At 43.6% G+C, this 22,392-nt stretch overlaps 1 protein-coding gene across 3 annotated transcripts in view; it reads right to left on the bottom strand.

Annotated features, from left to right (window-relative positions):
* The window catches only part of sidt1.L (SID1 transmembrane family member 1 L homeolog), a 45,566-nt gene that overhangs the window by 2,422 nt on the left and 20,752 nt on the right, over positions 1-22,392 (bottom strand). For 2 of the 3 annotated variants that reach the window (XM_041581410.1, XM_041581411.1), the window contains 24 exons: positions 18,489-18,607; positions 17,310-17,480; positions 16,993-17,038; positions 16,619-16,720; positions 14,642-14,725; positions 14,182-14,275; positions 13,823-13,894; positions 12,571-12,664; positions 11,466-11,509; positions 11,228-11,299; positions 10,801-10,946; positions 10,305-10,378; positions 9,895-9,961; positions 9,325-9,398; positions 8,969-9,092; positions 8,144-8,261; positions 7,854-7,990; positions 7,527-7,635; positions 7,220-7,234; positions 6,421-6,497; positions 5,529-5,575; positions 5,086-5,191; positions 4,189-4,299; positions 342-455 (listed from right to left, as the gene is read on the bottom strand). In XM_041581410.1, the coding sequence (XP_041437344.1) occupies positions 342-455; positions 4,189-4,299; positions 5,086-5,191; positions 5,529-5,575; positions 6,421-6,497; positions 7,220-7,234; positions 7,527-7,635; positions 7,854-7,990; positions 8,144-8,261; positions 8,969-9,092; positions 9,325-9,398; positions 9,895-9,961; positions 10,305-10,378; positions 10,801-10,946; positions 11,228-11,299; positions 11,466-11,509; positions 12,571-12,664; positions 13,823-13,894; positions 14,182-14,275; positions 14,642-14,725; positions 16,619-16,720; positions 16,993-17,038; positions 17,310-17,480; positions 18,489-18,607 (2,217 nt within the window). The remainder of the gene's footprint in view (positions 1-341; positions 456-4,188; positions 4,300-5,085; positions 5,192-5,528; positions 5,576-6,420; positions 6,498-7,219; positions 7,235-7,526; positions 7,636-7,853; positions 7,991-8,143; positions 8,262-8,968; positions 9,093-9,324; positions 9,399-9,894; positions 9,962-10,304; positions 10,379-10,800; positions 10,947-11,227; positions 11,300-11,465; positions 11,510-12,570; positions 12,665-13,822; positions 13,895-14,181; positions 14,276-14,641; positions 14,726-16,618; positions 16,721-16,992; positions 17,039-17,309; positions 17,481-18,488; positions 18,608-22,392) is intronic. The other variant, XM_041581412.1, reaches the window with a different exon arrangement.

The raw sequence follows: 22,392 nt of genomic DNA, 5'->3' as shown, positions 1-22,392 counted from the left end.
CTATCTCTGTACTCATTTAATGACCTGGGGGCTACCAAAAGTTAGACCTTCTAGTGGGGCTTGAGATAAAGTTTAGCAAGCCCTGTTGTAGTGTGATACAAAAATGATGCAACAAAGAAACACGGTTCATCAGACACCCTACAAAGTAGATAATGCCTAAAAGATCATCAGTGGACGAACATCTCCATAGTCTAAGCTGTACAATATGGAAACATTTCTATGAACGTCATGATATTCCAAGCTGTGCTGGCTTCTATTAATATTCCATTGCACAATAACAGGATAATGTATAATACAAGTAGCATTTGTATGACTTTGAGCAAGAGCGGAGTGTGACTCACCAGGAAGGAGAAGAACATTGCCGTTGCTGAGAGGAAGTGCCAAATATCGTGGTCGTCGTAGAAGTGCAGGATGATACAAGAGCGGTTTTTCTCTCTGGATTCAGCAGGGGTTTGCTACCACGGAAGGAGGAGTGGGGTGTTAGTGTATAAGGGATGCACCATATCCACAATGTGGTTCAAGATAATCCTCGCATGTTTTGCAAGATTCAGACTTGGCCAAAATTATTTCAAACTTTTCAAGGCGAAGAAAAGGCTAAACTTAAGTAAGCTTTATCAGAAAGGACTATATAAATACCAGTAAACCCTAAAAATAATGCTGCTCTGAGTCCTCTGTCAAAAGAAACAGCACATTTCTTTCCTTCTATTGTGTACTCATGGGCTTCTGTATCAGACTAACTGTTTTCAGCTTAAACCTCCAGGGCTAGGGCTTGAGCATGCTCAGTTTGCTCCTCTCTCCCCCCCCTCCCTTCTCTGAATGTAATCTGAGTCCAGTGCTATAAGTGAGCAGGGAGAGACTCAGGCAGGATGTGATGTCACACCAAGCTAATATGGCAGCTGCTATCCTAAAAAGAGAGAGCTTCTAGAGCTATTCACTCAGGTATGGTAAATCATTCTACAGAATAAAGATAGTGTTATTGCTTTCATTATTGTGGCTAATCTATTGCCAATAACCTGCTTCAGTAGCTTTCCTTCTTGTTTAAAGTCATGTGATTTTTGAATTTTTTGTTTACACTTGTTACAATGTTTTTTTCCCTTACATTTTTATATGCAAATGAGGATTCCTATTCAGTTTTCCAGGGTTCCCAAGAACCAGCTCTTCTCACCTTTATTATTTTGCATTTAAGGATTTTATTTCTCACCATTTCCAGGGAAGAAAAATGATGCCAGGCAATTACCCTTAATAAACCTTGCAACTCGAAAATCTGTTTAATTATAGCATTTTTATTTGTATTTACTGCATTTAAGGATCATGGTGACCCACCCTAAAGACTATTTTTGGGTCTGAAACAATATTTCAAGGGGCAGATTTATCATAGGTCGAATTTCAAATTTATGTGAACTTTATTTACTCTTAATAAATTTGAATTTATGCAAAATTCGAATGTTGTTTTATTTAAGAAAAAACTTGAACGTCTAAAATTCTAACGAATGTTACTGACCCGAAAACTCGAACCAAATCCAAATAAAATTAAACTCGATTTTGAGGTTTTCTTGAATGTCAGGAAGGCTAGTAACATCTTCAAATGGGTCAACGGACCTCTGCCATTGACTTTTACATGAATTTGGCAGGTTTTAGGTGGTGAAAATTTGAATTAGAACTGTCGATAAATCTCACATTTGAATTTACATTCGAGTTGGTGCTTTTAAATTAGAATTTGTCAGTTTTGACCCCCAAAAAAATTAGAAAATTCAAATTTAATAAATCTGCCCCTAATAATCCATTATAGAAAGATTAATGGGGTTACGTAATAAGACACTAAATTTGCCAAGGTGCAGTAACCCATAGCAACCAATCAGCAGGCAGCATTTACTGGTTTCAAAGCAAAACATCTTATTGGTTGCCATGGGTTACTGCTTCTGGGCAAAGCTAAAGCCTTTTATTACATCTGGGGGAAAGTCTCCATGGGACCTTAATACGAAAACATTATTGATATGTGAAATGGAATCTGTCTGCATTTTGCTATGAAACTTCTATTCTTTTAAACAAATTTGTTATTTATTAATTTTGTTTGGGCCCTCAAAAATCAATAAAACCTTAAAAATGAGTAGAACAAAAGAATATTCAGTCTAAGTGCTGCAATAAGCTTTCAATAAACTATGGGACTTTGTGGTATTCTGCTTGTTCAAGTGTCAATACGGTAATGCTTTCAAACTGTCCATTTCTGCAGTGATGTCGCTGGCATGTCTGGGGCTAATGGAGTGCTCACTGACCATTTCTGCAGTGGCATGTCTGGGGGTTTTTTTTTTTTTGGTTATGGTTTTTATTTTTTTGTCATGGTATTTGGGATGTGGCTAAAAGGTGGTCATGGTCGGTGACAGTTTGCTTTATCCCTCTTTCTAGTTTTCAAGTGTTGGGAAGTATGTATTATCAACAGAGCAACACTCGTGGATATAATAATAAGTATCAGAACTACAGGCCTCTAGTTCTCTTGCTTCAAGTTACATAGTTACCGTATATACTCGAGTATAAGCCGACCCGAGTATAAGCCGAGGTACCTAACTTTACCTGGGAAAACGTATTGACTCGAGTATAAGCCTAGACACAACTACAGCCCTGTCTCCCAGCAGCGCACATTCCGCCAAAGCGACCCCCCCAGCGATCAACCGGACTTCTTTGCAAAGTTGATGGTGACAGAGAATTGCCAAACGGATTACTGTGTGCATTGTCCCACTGTCCCACTACCATGTGCAGAGGGTGCTGTGTGATATTGCCATCACTGTTATTCTTTCATATAACCAACAGAGGGCGCTGTGTGATATTGCCATCACTGTTATTCTTTCATATAACCAACAGAGGGCGCTGTGTGATATTGCAGTCACTGTTATTCTTTCATAGAACCAACAGAGGGTGCTGTGTGATATTGCAGTCTCTCCCCAAGTGTTCTCTGTTGGTATAGGAATGATTAGCAGTGACTGCAATCTCAGCTAGCGCCCGTTGACTCAAGTATAAGCAGAGGTAGATTTTTCAGCACATTTTGGATGCTGAAAAACTCGGCTTATACTCGAGTATATACGGTACATAGTTACTTAGTTAAATTGGGTTGAAAAAAGACAAAGTCCATCAAGTCCAACCCCTCCAAATGAAAACCCAGCCCCATACACAGACCCCTCCATAGTTTCACATAAATGATATATACCCATATCTATACTACATATAGAGCTTAGTATCACAATAGCCTTTGTATTATGTCTGTCCAAGAAATCATCCAAGTCCCTCTTATAGTCATTAACTGAATCATCACCCGGCAGTGCATTCCCCAACCTCACTGTCCTCACTGTGATGAACCCCCTACTCTGTTCCTTTAAATGAAACTTCTTTTCCTCTAGTCTGAAGGGGAGGCCTCTGGTACGTGATTCTCTTTATGGGTAAAAAGGTCCCCTGCTATTTGTCTATAATGTCCTCTAATGTACTTGTAAAGTCTAATCATGTCCCCTCACAAGCGCCTTTTTTTCAGAGAAAACAACCCCAACCTTGTTAGTCTAACCTCATAATTTAAGTCTTCCATTTGCAGACAAACAACACAAGGAAACTGTTGGCTTCACAATTCCCAAGATTAAATGCCCATCAAAGGCATTACAATGAAGGAAATGGGTGCCGAGGGGCCATAGAACCGCATCAACTAGCCCAGGGATCCCCAACCCATGAGCAACATTCAGAAGTAAAAGGATTTGGGGAGCAACACTAGCATGAAAAATGTTCTTGGGGTACCAAATAAGTGCTGTGATTAGCCATTTAGTAGCCCCTATGTGGACTGTCAACCTACATTGAGGCTCTGTTTGGCAGTTCACCTGGATTTTATACAACCAGAATTTGCCTCCAAGCCTGGAATTCAAAAATAATCACCTGCTTTGAGGCCACTGGGAGCAACATCCAAGGGGTTGAAGAGCAACATGTTACTCACGAGCTACTGGTTGGGGATCACTGAACTAGCCAACACGGTCCTCAATCACAGAATCAATAGACTGATTTTTGGCCTGATATCGATCGGGAAGAACCTTCGGAAGCCCCACACACGGGCAGGTAAGCTGCTGAACTGATCTAAAGGACCGATATCCGCAACTTTAATCTGTCTGTGTATGGCCACCGGTAGTCATTGTATCTCAGTCAGTGCAATAAAGGACTTACCTCCCAACTGCTGAGGGTCTGGAAGAAGAAATACAGGGCGGCAGCCCACACAACCGCCGTGGCAATGATACAGAAGAGCGGAAGCATCTGGATCCTCTCTGAGCTGCGCAACTTAAGAAAATGAGAGAGGAGTCTTTATGGATCTTTAGTAAGCACATGATGCTTAGAGAGCAGACCGAAAACATGGCTGACAGGAAGTGCCCTGTTTGTAAAACAGGAAGTGCTCTGCTTGTGAGAGAAACGGACAACATGAAGAACGAGGCTTTAAACTTGAAGTACGATGGAAATATTAAGTACAAGGAACTTGAGAAAACGAGAGAGGAGGCTTTATGGATCTTTAGTAAGCACATGATGCTTAGAGAGCAGACCGAAAACATGGCTGACAGGAAGTGCCCTGTTTGTGAAACAGGAAGTGCTCTGCTTGTGAGAGAAACGGACAACATGAAGAACGAAGCTTTAAACTTGAAGTACAAGGGAAATATTAAGTATGAGGAACTTGAGAAAATGAGAGAGGAGGCTTTATGGATCTTTAGTAAGCACATGATGCTTAGAGAGCAGACCGAAAACATGGCTGACAGGAAGTGCCCTGTTTGTGAAACAGGAAGTGCTCTGCTTGTGAGAGAAACGGACAACATGAAGAACGAAGCTTTAAACTTGAAGTACAAGGGAAATATTAAGTATGAGGAACTTGAGAAAATGAGAGAGGAGGCTTTATGGATCTTTAGTAAGCACATGATGCTTAGAGAGCAGACAGAAAACATGGCTGACAGGAAGTGCCCTGTTTGTGAAACAGGAAGTGCTCTGATTGTGAGAGAAACGGACAACATGAAGAACGAGGCTTTAAACTTGAAGTACGAGGGAAATATTAAGTATGAGGAACTTGTTTCTCTCTATTACCTTCATAATGATGTAGAACGCCAGGTAGAGCAGCAGGTTACAGATGAAAATGCCCAGCAGGTAGGAAGGAAAGTCTCGAGGCCGGAACACCAGGCCAAATATGGCGCTGAAAGATGAACAATGACCCGTCAGCAAGAGGTATATGAGCTACAGCAATCTCTTCCTGAACTACAATTCCCTGACAGATTTAATGATGCACTGCTTGATTTTTACCAGAACCTTGCAGCAGTCGTGGCTTTACATCCACCTATATAAGAACCTTTATTGTGTACTTTTAACAATTTATAAACCCACTAAGGGACCCTGTAGGCCTCCATAGAGGGTGAGACAGAGGAAGAGACAGAGGAAGGGCGGGGCACTTAGATTCTAAGGACACGCCTCCATCTGAGTTTCATAAATAGCAGTTGCACTGGGAATGTCAGGGATCCAAGCCGGATACTCACAAAAGCCAGTTGACAATGTTTCCCACGATGAGCAGAATCATCCTGTCCTGTAAGAGAGGGGGGGGGATTGTGACTCTGGGGGGTCTCTAATCTGTAATTAGTAAGTAAGACATTAATGGGGCCTCACAGCGACACAACCTGAGGGGGCCAAGGGCACATACTGAAGCACAGGACAATAAAACGAAAGTTATCAGACTATAAAATAGGATAATATTACACCAACTGACATTATCTTCAGTCCTGACGGGAAGCCATTTTGATATGCGTTTTGTTTCCTTGTTGCTAAGGCAACTTACAATGGCAGGTGATAAGGAACCATTAAATGGCTTCCCCTGAACAAACCTTTCACGTCTACCAGCAGAAGAAGCTTTACTGAGAAATGGGACAATGGTGGAAACCTCTGTATTTTATCAGCACGGGGGAGGGGTGCAGAGTATTAGTGGGCATATGAGACACACATAATGGCAAGGAAAGCCGGGTCTGTATTGTGAATGGAGTCCCAACTGGTTAATGCCAGGAATGGACTGGCAATCTGTGGGTTCAGGCAAATGCCAGAGGGGCTGCCATAGACAGTTACTATTTATTGGGCTGTTTGGGCCCCTTTGTAGGTGAAATTTAAGGGCCTGTTTTGATTCCCAGTCCAAACCTGGATAACGCCATCTTCTGCCCTACTCTGTCCTGCTGGAACTAAAATGCCCCTCCAGGTATCACATTTACAGGCCTACAACTCCCAGCAGTCTGCACTAACTGTCAGAAATATCGTTACAGCTGAATGGGCCAGTAACTGACACTCGGCAAAATAGAACTCCCAGCATCCCAACCAGTGATCTGAATTAAGATAAGATACTCCTGGGCATTGTGGGTGCACCCACCCAAACAAGATGTCACCTACCATATACATAGGCCGACTACACTGTTGCATACAGTCCGTGTACAGCACCTGGGCAATGCGCTTGAAAATGCCAAAATCTAAAGGAAAAAGGGGATACAACGGATTCAGTTAAATATGAAGCTATATCTTCAAGATTTAAAATGCAGGAAAAAAAGGAGAAGCAGCTGCCATATTGATTGCTCTGCTGAGAAAAATTGAAATATCCCCCAAACATCAATAAAACATTGACCCCAGAGTGTGTATTAATATAAAATAAGTAGGAGAGAGCTTTCTTGGTTTATTGTCCCTTTAAGCAAAACCACTATTGGCTATTGCCTGGGGAACATAAGGATGTTTAACCAATCTCTCTCACTCAAAGTCTTTATTATTTTATGTTGTTAATCGGCAAGCTCTATCATTCACATTTTTCCTGCTGCAAGCAACTCACTCATGCTTTTAGTCCCAGACTGACAGCAGAAGCCATAGGTTGTACCACTGGAAAAGTGCTAAACCAATGATTCTATTGTCATCCAGCCATTTACAAGCTAATTTCAGCACAAACCAGCAATATGGCATGCCCGACTACCAAATAGCAGGACTGACTGGTTTGCAGCAGCAAAAGCTTTTACATATCAAGTGTCCGAGGATCAAATGGGAAAGCAAAATGCCAAAAGCTCCTGAGGACAATCCCTAATTACAAGACAAAAAAAAAAATATTTAAAAAAAAAAGACCAGCTGTGAGATACCACCTTCATTGTGCAAGGAATAACTTCCCCTTGAATTACCCAACTAGCCCGCCTTGCAGAGAGGGAGGAGTTACCTGCGTTGGACACGTCTGAGACAGGTCGGCAGGAAAGGAAAGAGAGAAACAGTGAGAGAGAGAACTGGAGAAGCAGAAAACATTCTCATGTTGAACTACTGCCCCAGGGCCCCACACTCTTTTTAACCTGAACTACAACTCTCAGAATCCACAGCTGCAGTTCTGGAATATTGAAGTTGTAGTTCCGGCTGCCAAATGCTGAAACGATCAGCCAGATCAGGGCTGCAGTGTCCTATTGGCAGTGGGAATATTCCATGGCCCCTGATTGGCTCATAACAGATAATTAGCCAGCCTTGTTCCTACTCACCGATCCTGAAGCGCCCCATGTAATAGATGTGAGTGCTGAGCGCTAGCGAACCCACCACGTGGACAATGGAAAATATCACCCAGAACCAGATGTTGTCCTTCCCAAATATCTATGGGTTGAAAAGCAAGAGGGGGTCAGTGCTGGGAATAATCGGAGGCATTGTGCATCGCATTAAAGCCACCCTATCACATAACAACAATACACACCCCTAGAGTCATGACTTAGGGGGTCACAAAAATAACCGCTGTTACTTGAATAACAACAAAATGAGGTTAAAAAGTGCAAAGAATGACGATAATCCAAGGCCTAACCAACAATGGCACCCACCACTCCCATGACTGCGAGGAAGATGACCAGAGCAAAGGAGGCGTAGGCGGCGTAGGCGCTGGCGTTGATGTCCGGATGGCGCGTCTGGTACAGTTTTAGCATGCACAGCCCAGCGATCATGTACATGAAGGACGTATCTGGGGGAAGAGGATTTCACCTGGGTTAATGTCATTACCTTTATAATAAGAGCAGAACATAAAGGTTGAACGTTGAGGCTCAGGGGACCTTTGAGACATCCCACCGGTTGAAATAATAAGAAAACAAGGTAGGGGAGCTTGTTCCTTACTTACCAAACTGGAAGTTGGAGTAGTTGGGGCAGACATGGTAGCAGGCGCTCAGCACACCTTCCATAATGAGGGCCACACCCATTGTGTAAAAGAGGCCAAAATGTTTGGGGATTCCATAATCCTGCACCAGAGAAGAGAGTCATTTCACCAAATCTCACCATCACATGCTCAGCAATGCCCCAGGTTATTGGTGGCACCAGGGAATCCATGCAGAAGAACAGAGACGCCCAATATATGGCCTGACTGACTGCCACCTCCACTACTCTTTCCCTACTGTCACATGTGGGGCCAAAACAATGCCCTGGTCAACTGGTATCTGTTGTGGGCTTGATCAGATATTGACTAAATGTCAGTTAGAGAGAGAGATATGGCATTGAACACTTGTTTGTGGTCCTAAATAGTGTCTCTTGGAATGACAGTTGAGGAGCCAAAATTCTGGGTTTCCTTCTGAGGAGACTTGAATCCAAAAGTCTAAAAACCACAGCAACAGGTCAATACGTTGGCCAATACAGCTCCAGATCTAGTGTTTCACCCACTGCCTGAAGAACCAGATCCTGCAAGGGACCTCATTGACTTACACTGATATGATCATCAAGCCAGACAGAATTAATTATATTTATGGTTAGTCTTTGGGTTACCGACATGTATATAAGTCCTGTCTCACCATATTCTCTAAAGCCCAGATGGGATCAACACACCTGGAACAAGGTGGGATGAATGATTTACTATTCCATTAAAGGGGTGAGAATATAAAGAGTAAACGGTAATAAGAATAATAATCACCAGACCAGCAGAAGCCCACCCATACTCTGCCTTCCCCTCACATACCTTGGCGTAGGTGTCATTGACTTCAAGAAGGTGCTTGTGCAGAAGATCTCGGCGGAGAACAATGAGTAGGAAGAGGAAACCCAGCAAGACGTGACCCATGTTGCTCATGACATTGTTGAAGGCGCTAAGGCCAAGAAAGGGAACAATACAGAAAGGAAGTCAGACTTTTCAGATAAACAGCGCCTCCAAGAGGAAGAAGAGTATCAGGACTTAGCTGACTACATAGACCATTACCTTGAGCCCAGTGCAAGAGAAGGGAGTCTCATGTCTATTGTGTCCAGGTTCGGACCCACTAGAGTTCATCCCAGACAAGTGCAGACAAGTTGGGCTACAGTTAAGAAGAAGAGACCACTTACCTGAGAACACCCAGCGGATGGGCACATAGGAAGTTATAGTAACAGATGTCCTGGTTACCCGTCACGTTCAACACCTGATGGAGAGGGACACACACAAGACTCAATGGACAGGACTAGGTTTAGCCAGAGGGGGTTCTGCTGGGTTTGTGGATCCTACCAACACTATGGGGGGATTACAGGGTATGACAGCCTGGTGGATTACCCAGCAGTAAATAGAAAAGATAAAATGGACATTACTTTAAAAAAAAAGAGAAAGTAAAGTTATGTTACATAACATATTGGCACCCCACAGTGATTTCAGCTGCCCTTGCCTATTTATTAAACTGGGTTAATTGTGTGATGTGTCTCTTTAATTACGTCTGCTTTATTTATTTTCACATTCGAGCTTCACAATTCCTGTATTTATATAGTTTGGAATTTGTTTTAAATTAACTGAAATTTCAATAGTCAGAACCAACAGTGCAGAAAAGTACAGAAAAAATGCAGATTAATAAGGGGACGGATACACCGTGCCCAATTGTTTTACACGGAGGGTGCCCCCTACTGGCAGACACATGCAGGGGTACCTACCGTCTGGTACGTGATAACCAACTGGACGACAGGCAAAGCGTAGAACACTGCAATGGTGATTATGTTCCTGCAGAATGAGACAGGTTTAGTGAATAACCACACCACAAACTGACCAACTGCAACCAAATACTTCACAATACAATGCACAATTATTAGTATATTTTATATGTAGTGGAAATGCTGGGGAGGTCTGTTCAAATGAATATTATCTATGTTTGGTGTTACTTGCCCTTTATAGGTAACGTATCTCGTTGAGTTGGAGCAGCACAGGGACAATCTGACTGGTAATGGGATTGACTGGTTTATTTGTGTTACAGTCAGAGCTGATTCCAAAGCCACTTTTGGGCCACAATATTGCAGGAAAACCTCTCTCACTTCTGTCACTAAGGTCTGCTCCATCAATTACTTACCAAAAATAAATCCTGTACTTCTTACTAACAACCCTGCGGTCCTTCACTGACAGATCCGACACATACAGGAACGTCTGCAATAAACCACAGAGAAGCCTCAGCTGTATAATCCACAATAGACCCAATCATGTTCAACCCACAGCAATCTCCCCCTCTATTATCAACCTCCTGCAATCTGCCCCCTTTGTTAGCCCAAACCAATCTACCCATTCATCATCAACCTACTGCAATCTGCCTATTCATCATCAACCTACTGCAATCTGGCCCCTGTTATTAGCCAAAGGCAAATTTACTATTCATTTGCAACCCTCCAAAATCTGCCCTCATCCAACACAATCTTCCTAACTGCCCCCTGCCTAAAACAATTTGCCCCTTTGCCATGAATTCAATGCAATCTGCCACTTTGCCATCATCTGGGCCCTTATTGGTTGGTTATAGCTGGGATATATATTCTGTATATACACATCACTTGTACACAAAAGTAAATTCCCAGCACCTTTGCCCGAATGACGTTCTTGTCGCATTCCATCTCCGGAATGGCGTCAAAATCGCTCTCTTCATCCGCAGAACTGTCGGAGTAAACCCGGGGTCGCGGGATGGGAGGAGGAGGAGTCAGCTTTCGGGCCCCGGGGCTCGACTCATCTGTGAAAGGAAAATATTCCATTGGCCATCGGGCAACTCTATATACTGTATATACAAATTTATATGGCTGCCAAAGGAGAGTGCATGAGATGGGGCAAGCAATATGGCAGCACCAGCGCAGACTTCGTTACAGAAGGCAAATGGCTCAGACATTATATAAATAATTTCTAGCACTTTGAGTATGTGCTTAGAGTAGCTGAACTTCTTCTTTAATTTATGAAGGCTGCTCCTGCCTGCTGAGTATAATAAACAATAAAAACACTGAGACCCCCATTCCTTACCTATTGCTCCATAGCTGCTCCCCTCTGGGGTACTGGTTGTAATGGGGTGTGAGGGGGCCACACTGCCTTCACCTGCAACACAAACATGACCTGGTGTCTCTATGGAGAGGGGCATTTTGATATGGAAATCAGAATTAAATACCAGTACTGAGCAATTTACATGACCCCTTGGGAAATGGGAAACAATTGACTGAGAACAAGTTTGACCAATAGAAAAGATCATTTCCTCCCCTCTTACCCTCATCTGGGCTTCCCTTCAGGTTCTTTTCCTTCCTGTGGATTCTGCAACAGAGCACAAATATCTCATTTATTTACTTGTGAGGGGCCCTCCAGCTGCTCCAGCCTGAGACACAGAACTCTCATTTCCCCTCTACAAAGGCCCCACGGGTCTAATATAAAGTCCTGGGGGTAAATTTATCAAAGAGTGAAGTTCCGCCACTAGAGTGAAATTCCGCAGCTCTCAATTAATTTCTATGGGATTTTGAATTTATCAATGGGTGAAAGTGAAAGTTCACCCATTGATAAATACGCCTATAAAATTCCCATAGAAATTAATGGAAAGTGGCGGAATTTCACTCTAGTGGCGGAACTTCACTATTAACTTCACTTTTTGATAAATATACCCCCTGGTCTGTAGAAGCCGACTGCAGCCGCTCTGGCATAGACCACCAGTGTTACCAGACTACCAGGACTGGCCTGCAGGGGGCAATAATGAGCTGATAAATGATTAATATTGTTATTTGTGCACCTGCTACACAATGCTGTAAAGAGGAATGTGTGCAAATGAGGTGCCTGAGTGCAGTTTGTAGTAATAAGGGAAGTGTCCTGTCTGCCCACAGCATGGATTGTGTGACTGGCTCTAAGTCTGTCTATGAGAGAGTGAAAGTTGCACAAGCTCTATATGTAGGGGGTGAAAACTGTATGGGGCAAGCAGTCTAATAGCAGGTTGGAAAGTAATCTAAGAGTATGGGGCAAGCGGTCTAAGAGTATGGGGCAAGCAGTCTAAGAGTATGGGGCAAGCGGTCTAAGAGTATGGGGCAAGCGGTCTAAGGCTATTGGGCAAGCAGTCTAAGAGTATGGGGCAAGCAGTCTAAGAGTATGGGGCAAGCAGTCTAAGAGTATGGGGCAAGCAGTCTAAGAGTATGGGGCAAGCAGTATAAGAGTATGGGGCAAGCAGTCTAAGAGTATGGGGCAAGCGGTCTAAGAGTATGGGGGTCTAAGAGTATGGGGCAATCGTCTAAGAGTATGGGGCAAACAGTCTAAGAGTATGGGGCAAACAGTCTAAGAGTATGGGGCAAGCAGTTTAGCGGTCGTCTACTCAACACATAATACCCCAGACCCACCTTATATAGTGCACAAAAGCCACAAGTAGTGATCCAACGTAGAAGACCAGGAAGTAGAGCAGACACAGAAGTGTAGCCTTAATATACACTGATTCTGGGGACAAACAACACAAAGCATTATCTTCTGTACCCCCTTTTGTACCCTGGATAAACAATAAGCACATTTACTAGATTGAGCTTTTTCGTAGGTATTCCCCACAGAGTCCTTAGCACAGCGCCCCTAGTGGTCATAAACAGTTGGTGTAGCTCTATAGCATTCTATTAAAGGGATACTGTAATGGGAAAAAAAAAATTTTTCAAAATGAATCAGTTAATAGTGCTACTCCAGCAGAATTCTGCACTGAAATCCATTTCTCAAAGGAGCAAACAGATTTTTTTATATTTTTTATATTTTTTGAATTCTGACATGGGGCTAGACATATTGTGAATTTCCCAGCTGCCCCAAGTCATGTGACTTGTGCTCTGATAAACTTCAATCACTCTTTACTGCTGTACTGCAAGTTAGAGTGATATCACTCCTTCCCTTTTTCCCCCCAGCGGCCAAACAAAAGAACAATGGGAAGGTAACCAGATAGCAGCTCCCTAACACAAGATAACAGCTGCCTGGTAGATCTAAGAACAGCACTCAATAGTAAAATCCAGGTCCCACTGAGACACATTCAGTTACATTGAGAAGGAAAAACAGCAGCCTGCCAGAAAGCTTTTCTCTCCTAAAGCGCAGGCACAAGTCCCATGACTTGGGGCAGCTGGGAAATTGACAATATGTCTAGCACCATGTCAGATTTCAAAATTGAATAAAAAAAAAAAAAAAAATCTGTTTGCTCTTTTGAGAAATGGATTTCAGTGCAGAATTCTGCTGGAGCAGCACTATTAACTGATGTGTTTTGAAAAAAACATGTTTTACAATGACAGGATCCCTTTAACAACGTTGCTGCAAATTCAGACCTTACACATGATCCAATTGGAGAAACTGCCCAGGAAAGCAACCACTGGGGTACAAATGAAAGCAGTCAGTGCCCTTCTGCCCCTCTTGACTTACATACTGGTGTGGGGAGGGGCAGAAATGGGTCCCTCCCCCGAGGAGCTGGATATTGAGCCTATCTGTGGCAGAAGTGATATTGAGTGACTTGAGAGGCTGCAGCCATTGCACTCTCCTCCTGGGCAGGCGTATGTATGTAACATGTACGTAACATGTATGTAGTACTGGGAAGAGATGGGGATAAAAGGTGCGACTATAACAGACTGGTCTTACCATGTATTGATGGACTGATAGTCACGTCCAGGTGTTTCACCCTCTTCAGGTTCCAGGTGTGATTTCCTGACCCTGCAGTGACAGAAACAGCCAATGAACAATGAGAAATGAATTGTGAAGTTATTTTCTTATATCAATTCTTCCTTTCAAGGGGAACTTCACTGCACCAATACAATTGTATCTCAGTATAAAAGAGACCATTCAGCATTCTGCAATAAGGTTTCATTTGCATTTCAACTTAAAGGCAAACCTTATCAATCCCTTAATATAATGAACATATATTTTATAATACAATTAGAGCGAGGGAAGCAAAATAATTACTTGTAGTTCCTCATCTCTGCCAGCAGATGGCATCTTACCTTGAGTGGATTGAGGCACGGTCCCCCCGCAGGTATAATCTTCAGGTTTTATGACAAAGACCACGTAAAACTTGCCCCCAGGGTATTCCTTCCTCTAATCCCGGGGAAAAAGAAACAGAAAGTCCATATGAGACTAATAAATGACAGGTTTGAGTTCATTTCTCTTCCTCGTCTCATCATCCTCATTGTTTATTCACAGTGTATTACTGATACAGACAGAGATACATTGTTATATAGGTAAAATACTCTTTATTTTTCTGTCTAATGAAAAGAAAATTAATTTAAGTAAATCAATTATTAATTAATTCAATAAGAAATTGCCTAAAATTGTCCTTTAAATGAACTAATGATGTAGACAAAGACATTGAGACCATTTTCAGTTGGTCTTGATTGTCAGTGGTTTTTGATTTCTGTTCAGCAGCTCAGCAGAGAGGTTTCATAGATATAACACGGGTCTCACCTGCACGGTGATGGCGGCTTGCTTTGTTATGGTCTGGTAGACGCCATTAAATTCCACATTATAGTCCAGGTCATACACTGGGCACTGGGTACAGAAATAAACAGTTAACATGGAGGAGAGGTGATGTGGCCTATTGAGAACTAGGTCATGATATAGATGGATTATCAGAAGTAGCCGACTGCAGAACTGACTGCAATACTCACCTGGTTTATGTCACTTCCTCTCTGCTCTACTTCCTACATCTGAAACAAGCTCCGCCCTGCAGGCAGTCCCATATCAATAGTAGGGGTGCTTGGCCTGATTCACCAAGGCCTAAAATTCTTATTACACTTAACACCCACATGACACGCAATGCCAACAGCCAACAATACCCCTATAGATACTACTTAGTGGGCTGAGAGGGGCTGCTTGGACCTTTGTGTTCTGGCTCTGATGGGGAAACACTCAGGGGCACGTGACTTTAATTTAAAGGGTGAGGGGGGCAGCCACCAATCACTGCATTTGTTCTAGGGTTGTCAGCTTTGCTGGTGGCTAAACCCGAACAATGGGGGTGGGGCAGATAGCATTGGGAGTGGAACAGTGATCTTGGGGTGGGCATGACGACATCAGAGGCAGGCACAATGATGTCATGGAGTTATGATGCCGTGTCAGGGTTATTACATCACTGATATGCAAACGGCTGGATCTCTGTCCACTTTTTGCAATGTGACAAAAAGTTTTGAATAGTCAGCGCTTTGACAAACTGAGACGTCCAGTTGAAACCCACACGGCTGGAAACACTACTTCTATCTATTCTGCCCGATGAGCAGAGCAGCCATCAGGGGGGGACAGGGGGAGAGTTGTAGGGGGCCCCAAGGGTAAGGGGGGCCCTGCCACACTGCACTTTCTTGATTAGTCGGGCCCCCCTGCTTTCTGAGAGCTGCTGACTTTGGGAAGGCAGGGCGGGAGCACAAGGAGAGGTATCTTCTGTCCATTACTTCCCCTTATTGGTCACTGAGTTTAAGTCCAGGTTGAGCTGCTCAGGGATTGGATAGCTGAGGTTTGAACTTCTCCTCCAGCTCATCCAATCACCATGCAGCTTTACCAGGACTTGAAATTCTGTGACCAATAAGGGAAGAAAATGCTGTCAATGGAAGAAGATGCAGCCACCTATGCTCCCCTCCTCCCTTCTGTAGTTGGCAGCTCACTGACAGCAGGTGGGCCACACTAATGAAGTAAGTGCAATATGGCAGGGCCCCCCTAAAGGTAACCCTTTGTGGTCCCTCTTGTGTGGTTTAAAATTTTTTATTTTTTTATTAACATGTGGGAACCATAGCCACCAATGTTTTTTTTGTTTTAGTGTGGGGTGGGGGTGGACCTGTGGGGTGGGGAGGGCGACATGTAGGTGGGGCTTGTGGTGGGCGCAGAAAACTTTTTCATATGGGGCCCTGTGATTTCTGATGGCGGCCCTGCCGATGAGTAAGACCAATCCTTTAACTACAGGTATGGGATCTATTATACAGAAATCAGTTATCCAGAAAGCTCTGAAATACAGCAATGCTCATTGAGAAAAATGATTTCTTATTTTTGATTGATTTGCTTATTTCTCTTTAATAACAAGAAATTAACTTCACCTGATAATAGCCACGTCAAGGTGAGTATCTTTGTATTTAATTGGTTTTTATATATTGGCCAGATTATTGTTCGGGTTTCACAAGTCTAAAAACTGAACAGAAAGTTGAGACCAGAACAGGCCGTAGAAAAAAAACTGTTCAGGTCAAAACCAAACAGGTGGCAACCCTAATCTGTGCTTTTATCATAGAGACATCATGCTGCTGGTAGGGTTGCCACCTTTTCTGGAAAAAAATACCGGCCTTGCTATATTCTTGCAGTTTTTTCTGATTAATAACATTGGCATCAAGCATCATTTTTACTGGCCAGGCTGGTAAAATACTGGCCAGGTGGCAACTCTAGCTGCCGGGCCTCCTACAGACTCACCGAAATGTCCTGCACTGACACCACCGAGCAGGGGTAGATCTCAGGAGACGTCACTTTGATGATGACGGAATCGACACCCTCGGGAAACGTGTAGAGAAAATACTGTGGGGCCAGAGGAAGAGATGTCAGACACAGTAGCAAATGTTAATGTCAGAACCAGTCCTAGAAATTTCAGAAAGAGGGAGGAGAGATCCCGTGACAACGTTAAAGCTTCACCCAATGAGAAACCCAGAATTGACAGGAAGAGAAAGGGTAGATACAGAGGCAATGCTAAAGCCCCAGCTTATGTTTTTCAGCCTTGAGAATGAGAATTTAACAATAGAAGGACAGTGTGGCTTTCCCACTCCCATAAGAAAGGAGCCATTTTTACCAACCTGAGGCTGAGATGGCGACGCACTGAAGTTGAAAGGGACAGACGTCCTAAAACATATGGAGAAAATGCAGTTTAGTGTCACCATAAAGTATTATATTTAGCAGCTGGGGTAGGCTTCCCCCACCCTACTGACCCCTCATTCTAATCAGCCGGACAATTCTACTTTATAACATGGTTCATAACGTTTACTTCCCCTTGAATCCACAGACATTGGTGCTGACAGAGAAGGTGCTGATATAGTGAGGGTTACCAGACTGCACTACCCTGCTGGTGAGTCCGGTGCCCACAGGGAGACCATTAATTATCAGCAGAACTCACTGTAGCTGAAAGTAAAGCAGTCGCATGACCATGAGCTCGTAATGAACAACAGAGGGCGACATGGAGGCAATGTCAATATATATAAATTGCTCCTGGGACCCCGATTCCTCCTGGGGTTCGACGGGACACAGCGTGCGGCTCACTTCCTGGTAAGTGTACATCCTTGGGAAACTGGGGGTGAAACAAAAAAAAAACAGTGAGCGGGAACGCTGGTAAATTAATCATAGTAAGAAATCACTGCAGAGATGCCAATTTGTAAGATGGTGGCTCCACTGCTAACTGTAGGACCAGCAGAGTCTTACAGAGGCGGAGCCTGGGCAGAGGGGCGGAGGTTAGCGACCATGATCATCTGAAAGTGGGGAGCGTTATAAAGTGACACCGCATTCTTTCAAATTGATGGAGGGTGCAAATATTTTATTCAACCACCGGTGAGCAAATTCGCTATATTTTACCCCAAGACGGCGTGGTTCACCTTTAAGTTAACTTTTAGTATAGAATGGCTAATTCTAAGCAACTTTTTAATTGGCCTTCATTTTTCTTTTTTATACAGTAAAGTGCTCTGTAAGGCTACAAATGTATTGTTATTGTTACTTTTTATTACTCATCTTTCTATTCAGGCCTCTCCTATTCATATTCCAGTCTCTTATTCAAATCAGTGCATGGTTGCTAGGGGAATTTGGACCCTAGCAACCAGGCTGAAATGGCAAACTGGAGAGCTGCTGAATACAATCCCAAAAACCCCAAATATCATGAGCACCAATTGCAAGTTAACTCGACATATCACTCTGCACAGCATACTTAAATTTAAAGGTGAACAACCCAGATCATACTTCCTGTACGGGCGCCCCCAGTGGTAGGTGCAAGGGCAGTACAATATGGCCTCCAAGTATTACTATTCTGCACTCAGGCTGCCACTCGTTTGGTTTTGACCCGAACAGTTCAGTTTACCTTAGAGCCGTTTGGGTCACAACTGCCTGTTTGGGTTTTAGCCTTGTGAATCCCGAACAATAATCTGGCCAATAACCACCTCTGATATCAAAGCCCCGCCCACATGAGGCACAAACACGCCCCTAATATCATAACCCCACCCCATATGTCACTTTTCCATCCCTAATGCCGTCATCTCACGCCCGTTTTTTTCGGAAGTCACAGGTTCTTTCATGGTACAGGGCCACTTACTTTCCTCTGAAGACCATTGGCACCTGCCAGGAGAGGATGGCTTTCTGTTGTCGCACCACAAACAGCACAGGGAACTCCAGGTTGATGGAATCGGAACTTACGAAGACCCGCAGTGCGTCCTACAAAGAACAGAAACCTTTAGGAAACATTCCAGTGAAATTCATAGAGGAGCAACATGAAATGGGAATTACAATAACCTGGGAAAATGTGAGGGGCACATGTGCCTCTGGTGGTGGCACTTTCACATGAGAGAAAATGTTTTGGGATTTAATTGAAATAATATGGAATGATTTATTTCTTAAAGGAAAACTTTACCCTCCAAAATGAATATTTAAGCAACAGATATATTATATAGTATATTATATAGTAAATATTGCCCTTTTACATCTCTTGCCTTGAACCCCCATATAGTGATGGTCTGTGTGCTGCCTCAGAGATCACCTGACCAGAAATACTGCAGCTCTAACTGTAACAGGAAGAGATCACCTGACCAGAAATACTGCAGCTCTAACTGTAACAGGAAGAGATCACCTGACCAGAAATACTGCAGCTCTAACTGTAACAGGAAGAGATCACATGACCAGAAATACTGCAGCTCTAACTGTAACAGGAAGAGATCACCTGACAGAAATACTGCAGCTCTAACTGTAACAGGAAGAAGTGTGGAAGCAAAAGACACAACTCTGTCTGTTTATTGGCTCATGTGACCTAACATGTATGGTTTGTTGGTGTGTTTGTGTGCACAGTGAATCGAATGATCCCAGGAGGCAGCCCTTATTTTTTAAAGTGGCAGTTTTCTATTTATGATTACCCAATGGCACATACTACTAAAAAAGTATATTATTATGTAAATGATTTATTTACATGAAGCAGGGTTTTACATATGAGCTGTTTTATGTAATATCTTTTTATAGAGACCTACATTGTTTGGGGGGTATAGTTTTCCTTTAATTTCCTGCTATTTGCTCCTCCTGTCCTTGTGTCACCAAAAAAGGAAATAAGTTTGTGTCGTTTCTGGAAACCAGAACATCAGGCGGGAGTTGTGTTGTTTGGGGGCACTGGGGGGCCACACAGATTGTATATACTAGGGATGCACTGAATCCACTATTTGGGATTCGACGAATCCCTGAATCTTTTGTGAAAGATTCGGCCAGAATACCGAATCTAATCCAAATCCTAGTTTGCAAATTAGGATTGGGAAAGGAAAAAGTGGAAAAAAATGTTTTGTGATGAAAATGCAGGTCATGTGATTTCCCTCCCCACCCTTAATTTACATATGCAAAATAGGATTCGGATTGGCCAGGCACAAGGATTCAGATTCGTCTGAAAAGGGCAGAATCCTGGACAAATCCCGAATTCTGTGCATCCCTAGTATATACCCTCCCAGCCCAGCACAGATGGATATAGTTGGCAAAACTACCAGTTCTACTTCCGCGCGGCATGCAAATAAGCCAGAAGATAAATTTGGGGGTGATTGTGTCCCTTCAGCTGTCAGATGATGCCCCATTTGTATCCCTCAACACATCATTCCATGGACATTACTGCAAAAAAGTTGCCATCTTCATCTTGCGCAATGCCAGCTGCTCTAAAGTGTCACTCACAGGAAGTCCTGCCTCCCAAGAACCGCCAAGAGGCGGAGCAAGTCATGCCCTTCCCTCAATGGACACAAGGAAGTCCCACCCCCTGAGAACAGCCAAGTGTCACAAGTGCAAGTCCCACCCCTGATTAAAATGTAAGCTGTAGGGTGGGGCTTTTAGGCTGAAGGGGGAGGAGGCTAATTAGTAATGATGGTGATTGGGTTCAACACTACCAAGGTACAATGATGCCATTTCTATGGCACTGACAGTGTATGTGGAGATGTACAAGCTGCTGCTTAGGGACAGATTTAAGGGATGGAAATCAGAAACCAGAGGGTTATCCTGTTCCAAAAAGCTTACAATCAAATTGGCCTTGGGAATGAGTGGAGTTTCCATGGTGATGATAGCCCACTCCCTATAGTGCACGAGCAGTGATTACTTTGCAGCGGAAGCCTCTGGATGCTGAATAATTAATATTGGCATATGGCAAGGGGGGCGCAGGGAACATTATGTGCTGAGAATTCCCCGCAGAGGGGGCAGACGCGCTGGTGATACATCAAGATGCTCATTAGAACAACTTAAGCACCCAATGTGCTCGGACATCGCAGGGTTAACAGGAATGGCTATTAAGGGCTCCCTGATTGTTGTGCCGCAGCCTGGCAACCAGCCCCATCCCCATACATCTCCCACTGATCCTGCAGCATCCCGCCTGTGTTTCCATGGCAACCACTTGACCTGCCACTGATACAAGTCTGTGGGTCTCATGAGTGCCGACCCCCCTCTGCCTGACCCATTAGGGAACCGATCCAGGGTGGGGGGGTTGTGGGTTTCATCGCTCTGATCCATTGAGCACCTCTTAATTCCAAATGTCAGTGATGAAAGGCAGGAGCCTGGCGGGAGATGAAAGGAGGAGAGGGTGGAGCTACTGAGGGAAGAACTGACAGATGGGGGTGACAGGGAGATAAGAGAGAGAGCGAGGGCAAATAGAGCAAAGCACCTCCCTCACTGCAATTTAATCACACAAATACTCTGAGCTCTGTATTACTTGCCCCAGAACTACCAGGCTAGGGGGTTCCTAGAAGGCACCAAATCCACTATTTGCCATTCGCCCCAATTCCAAATCCTTCGTGAAAGATTCGGCCGAATACCAAACTCAATCCTAATTTGCATATGCAAAGGTGGGGAAAGAAAAAGCAAAAAAAAAAATGTTTGCTTCCTTGTTTTGTGCAAAAAGTCACGTAATTTCCCTCCCTGCCCCTAATTTATATCTGCAAATTAGGATTTGCCCGAATCCTGCTGAAAAAAACCGAATCCTGGTCAAATCCCAAACTGAATCCTGGATTCTGTCCATCCCTAATTCCTAGTATAATTTTTGGGGTTATTATTCCTGCAGAACCTGCCGTGTTTGTATGTCTGTTCATTTGTACGTCTGTACAGGTAGGAACTGCCATATTGCTTGACTTTAAGGGGCAGATTTACATAGGGTCGAATATCGAGGGTTAATTAACCCTCGGTATTCGACTGCCGAATGTAAATCCTTCGACTTCGAATATCGAAGTCGAAGGATTTACCGCAAATAGTTTGATCGAGCGATCGAACGAAAAATCGTTTGATTCGAAGGATTTTAATCCATCGATCGCACGATTTTTCTTCGACCTAAAAATTGTTAGAAAGCCTATGGGGACCTTCTCCATAGGCTAACATGGCACCTCGGTAGGTTTTAGGAGGCGAAGTAGGGGGTCGAATTTTTTTTTAAAGAGACAGAACTTCGACTATCGAATAGTCGAACGATTTTTAGTTCGAATTGTTAGATTCGAAGTCGTAGTCGAAGTTCGAAGTAGCTAATTCGATGGTCAAAGTAGCCGAAAAAACCAATTCGAAGTTTTTTTTCTTCTATTCCTTCGTTCAAGCTTAGTAAATGGGCCCCTAACAGTCACATCCTCATAATTGCACTGCCCATGTGTTTACCCACAAGAGGCACCGCTGCCTTTATATGGCAAAGCCATTGGTAATGAATAGCATTGAGCAATTCCTCCAGTTCCTTTGGTTCTCCCACCCATTGTTGCTGAACTACAACTCACACCATCCAGACAGCAATTATTAACACAGGAGGGAAGTGGCAGCAGACATTACTGTTAGTGTCTGGGGAGGGGGAGACACTAATTATTCTGGGGGTCTTTGTCCAGCCGTGTCCTATCTTTGCTGAGTCCCTTCCTGACCTGTTACTAAGGAACCCAGACCCCCGGTAACAGCACAGGCGGCTTTGGGGTCTGATTAAACTAAGGCAGGAATGACGGGAGTGACGACTGATTATTCAATAGAAATAC

Source organism: Xenopus laevis, chromosome 2L (assembly GCF_017654675.1).
Source record: "Xenopus laevis strain J_2021 chromosome 2L, Xenopus_laevis_v10.1, whole genome shotgun sequence".
Classification (NCBI taxonomy): Eukaryota; Metazoa; Chordata; class Amphibia; order Anura; family Pipidae; genus Xenopus; species Xenopus laevis.
Note: the sequence above shows the minus strand (reverse complement) of the source record. Positions and strands in the feature narration are given on the sequence as shown.